The 1,236-nt window shown below is 33.1% G+C and overlaps 1 protein-coding gene across 1 annotated transcript in view; it reads right to left on the reverse strand.

The window, feature by feature from the left end:
* The window catches only part of LOC119586938 (haloacid dehalogenase-like hydrolase domain-containing protein 2), a gene marked incomplete at its 3' end in the record, with an annotated part of 3,674 nt that overhangs the window by 472 nt on the left and 1,966 nt on the right, over nt 1-1,236 (reverse strand). The window contains 2 exon segments of the mRNA XM_037935670.1: nt 419-534; nt 883-1,176. Coding sequence (XP_037791598.1) covers nt 419-534; nt 883-1,176 — 410 coding nt within the window.

Below are 1,236 nucleotides of genomic sequence, written 5' to 3' on the forward strand. Positions count from 1 at the left end.
AAGTGGCATATAACTAATATTGTATTTCTAAGAGGTTGAATATTTTTCATCACAAAATGCCTTTTCAATCTTTTTTCAGCAACTTCCAGTAGGGACTGTGTGGAGGTTCGCAAAAAATAATGCCGTGATTATGAAGAACAAAGAAATCAGTACTATCAGCTATAGAAAATAATCATTAATAATGTAATTACATTCAGATATCATGGAATCTCATATTAAGAGACGCTGTTACCCCTATGTTTCAGAGTTTCTACACCTCTCTGGTACTTTATTTCAAATAGGGAACCATTCCAAAATTGAGAAAGAAGTTTCTCGTCTTTTGCAGATACAGTACTAGTATTGATAATTACCTTTTTTTAAGAACCTTTTCTCATTTGATTTGATAACAGAATCATGAAATACAGTACTCATTCCTTACCTGTTGAATATTCTAAACCCGCTACAAAGGCTCCAGGACCCAAAGCCAATCCATCGCTTCGCTTATAATAGCGCGCTTTGTGTATAGCTATTAATGGAGCTCCTTCCAAAATGTATCTGAGCAGAAAGTTTCGTATAGTTTTAAAAAATTGTAATATTCTAAATCAAAATATTATGTTTGGCATCAAATTACAAATGAATCATTTCACATGTATACTCAGTACATTACATAGGGATTAAGAATAGCTCCACTCACAAGTATTAAGTATGAATATACTTTAAAGATAGTAAATGCAAGTACTAAAAACAATATAACTTTAAAAAATGTATTCTCATATATGTATCAGATATAATACATAAAACTACTTCTGGAACATGCATATACCAATTATAGATACACATATACACTGTATATTGTATACTATTCACAAATCCCAAAGTTCACAAGGACGAAGCAATGCTCACCTAAATGCTGTTGTTAAATGTTCGTAGTTAAACTTCTCTGGAGCTAAACCAACCAGAACTGCATTGAGATTTTCAGAAGGAAGATCACAAAATTCCTCTTTGGCTGCGTCTGCAATCAGCGTGTATGGCCGCAAATTTCTCTTGTCTATAAGCTGACGGGCAGCTGTTAGTGATGTGAATATTTCATCTTTGTGAATATCAAACCCTATTTTTGTTAGTCGCTCATGTAGTTTTCTCTTGGATTCCTTTGTTGTGTTCGTAACAAACTTGACTTTGACATCAGTTGCTCTTAACCTGGAATATTAGTATGGCTGCTGTCAGACTATGACTTTATTGTTTTATTTTCTTCTTTGA

This window comes from Penaeus monodon, chromosome 22 (genome assembly GCF_015228065.2).
Source record: "Penaeus monodon isolate SGIC_2016 chromosome 22, NSTDA_Pmon_1, whole genome shotgun sequence".
Classification (NCBI taxonomy): domain Eukaryota; kingdom Metazoa; phylum Arthropoda; class Malacostraca; order Decapoda; family Penaeidae; genus Penaeus; species Penaeus monodon.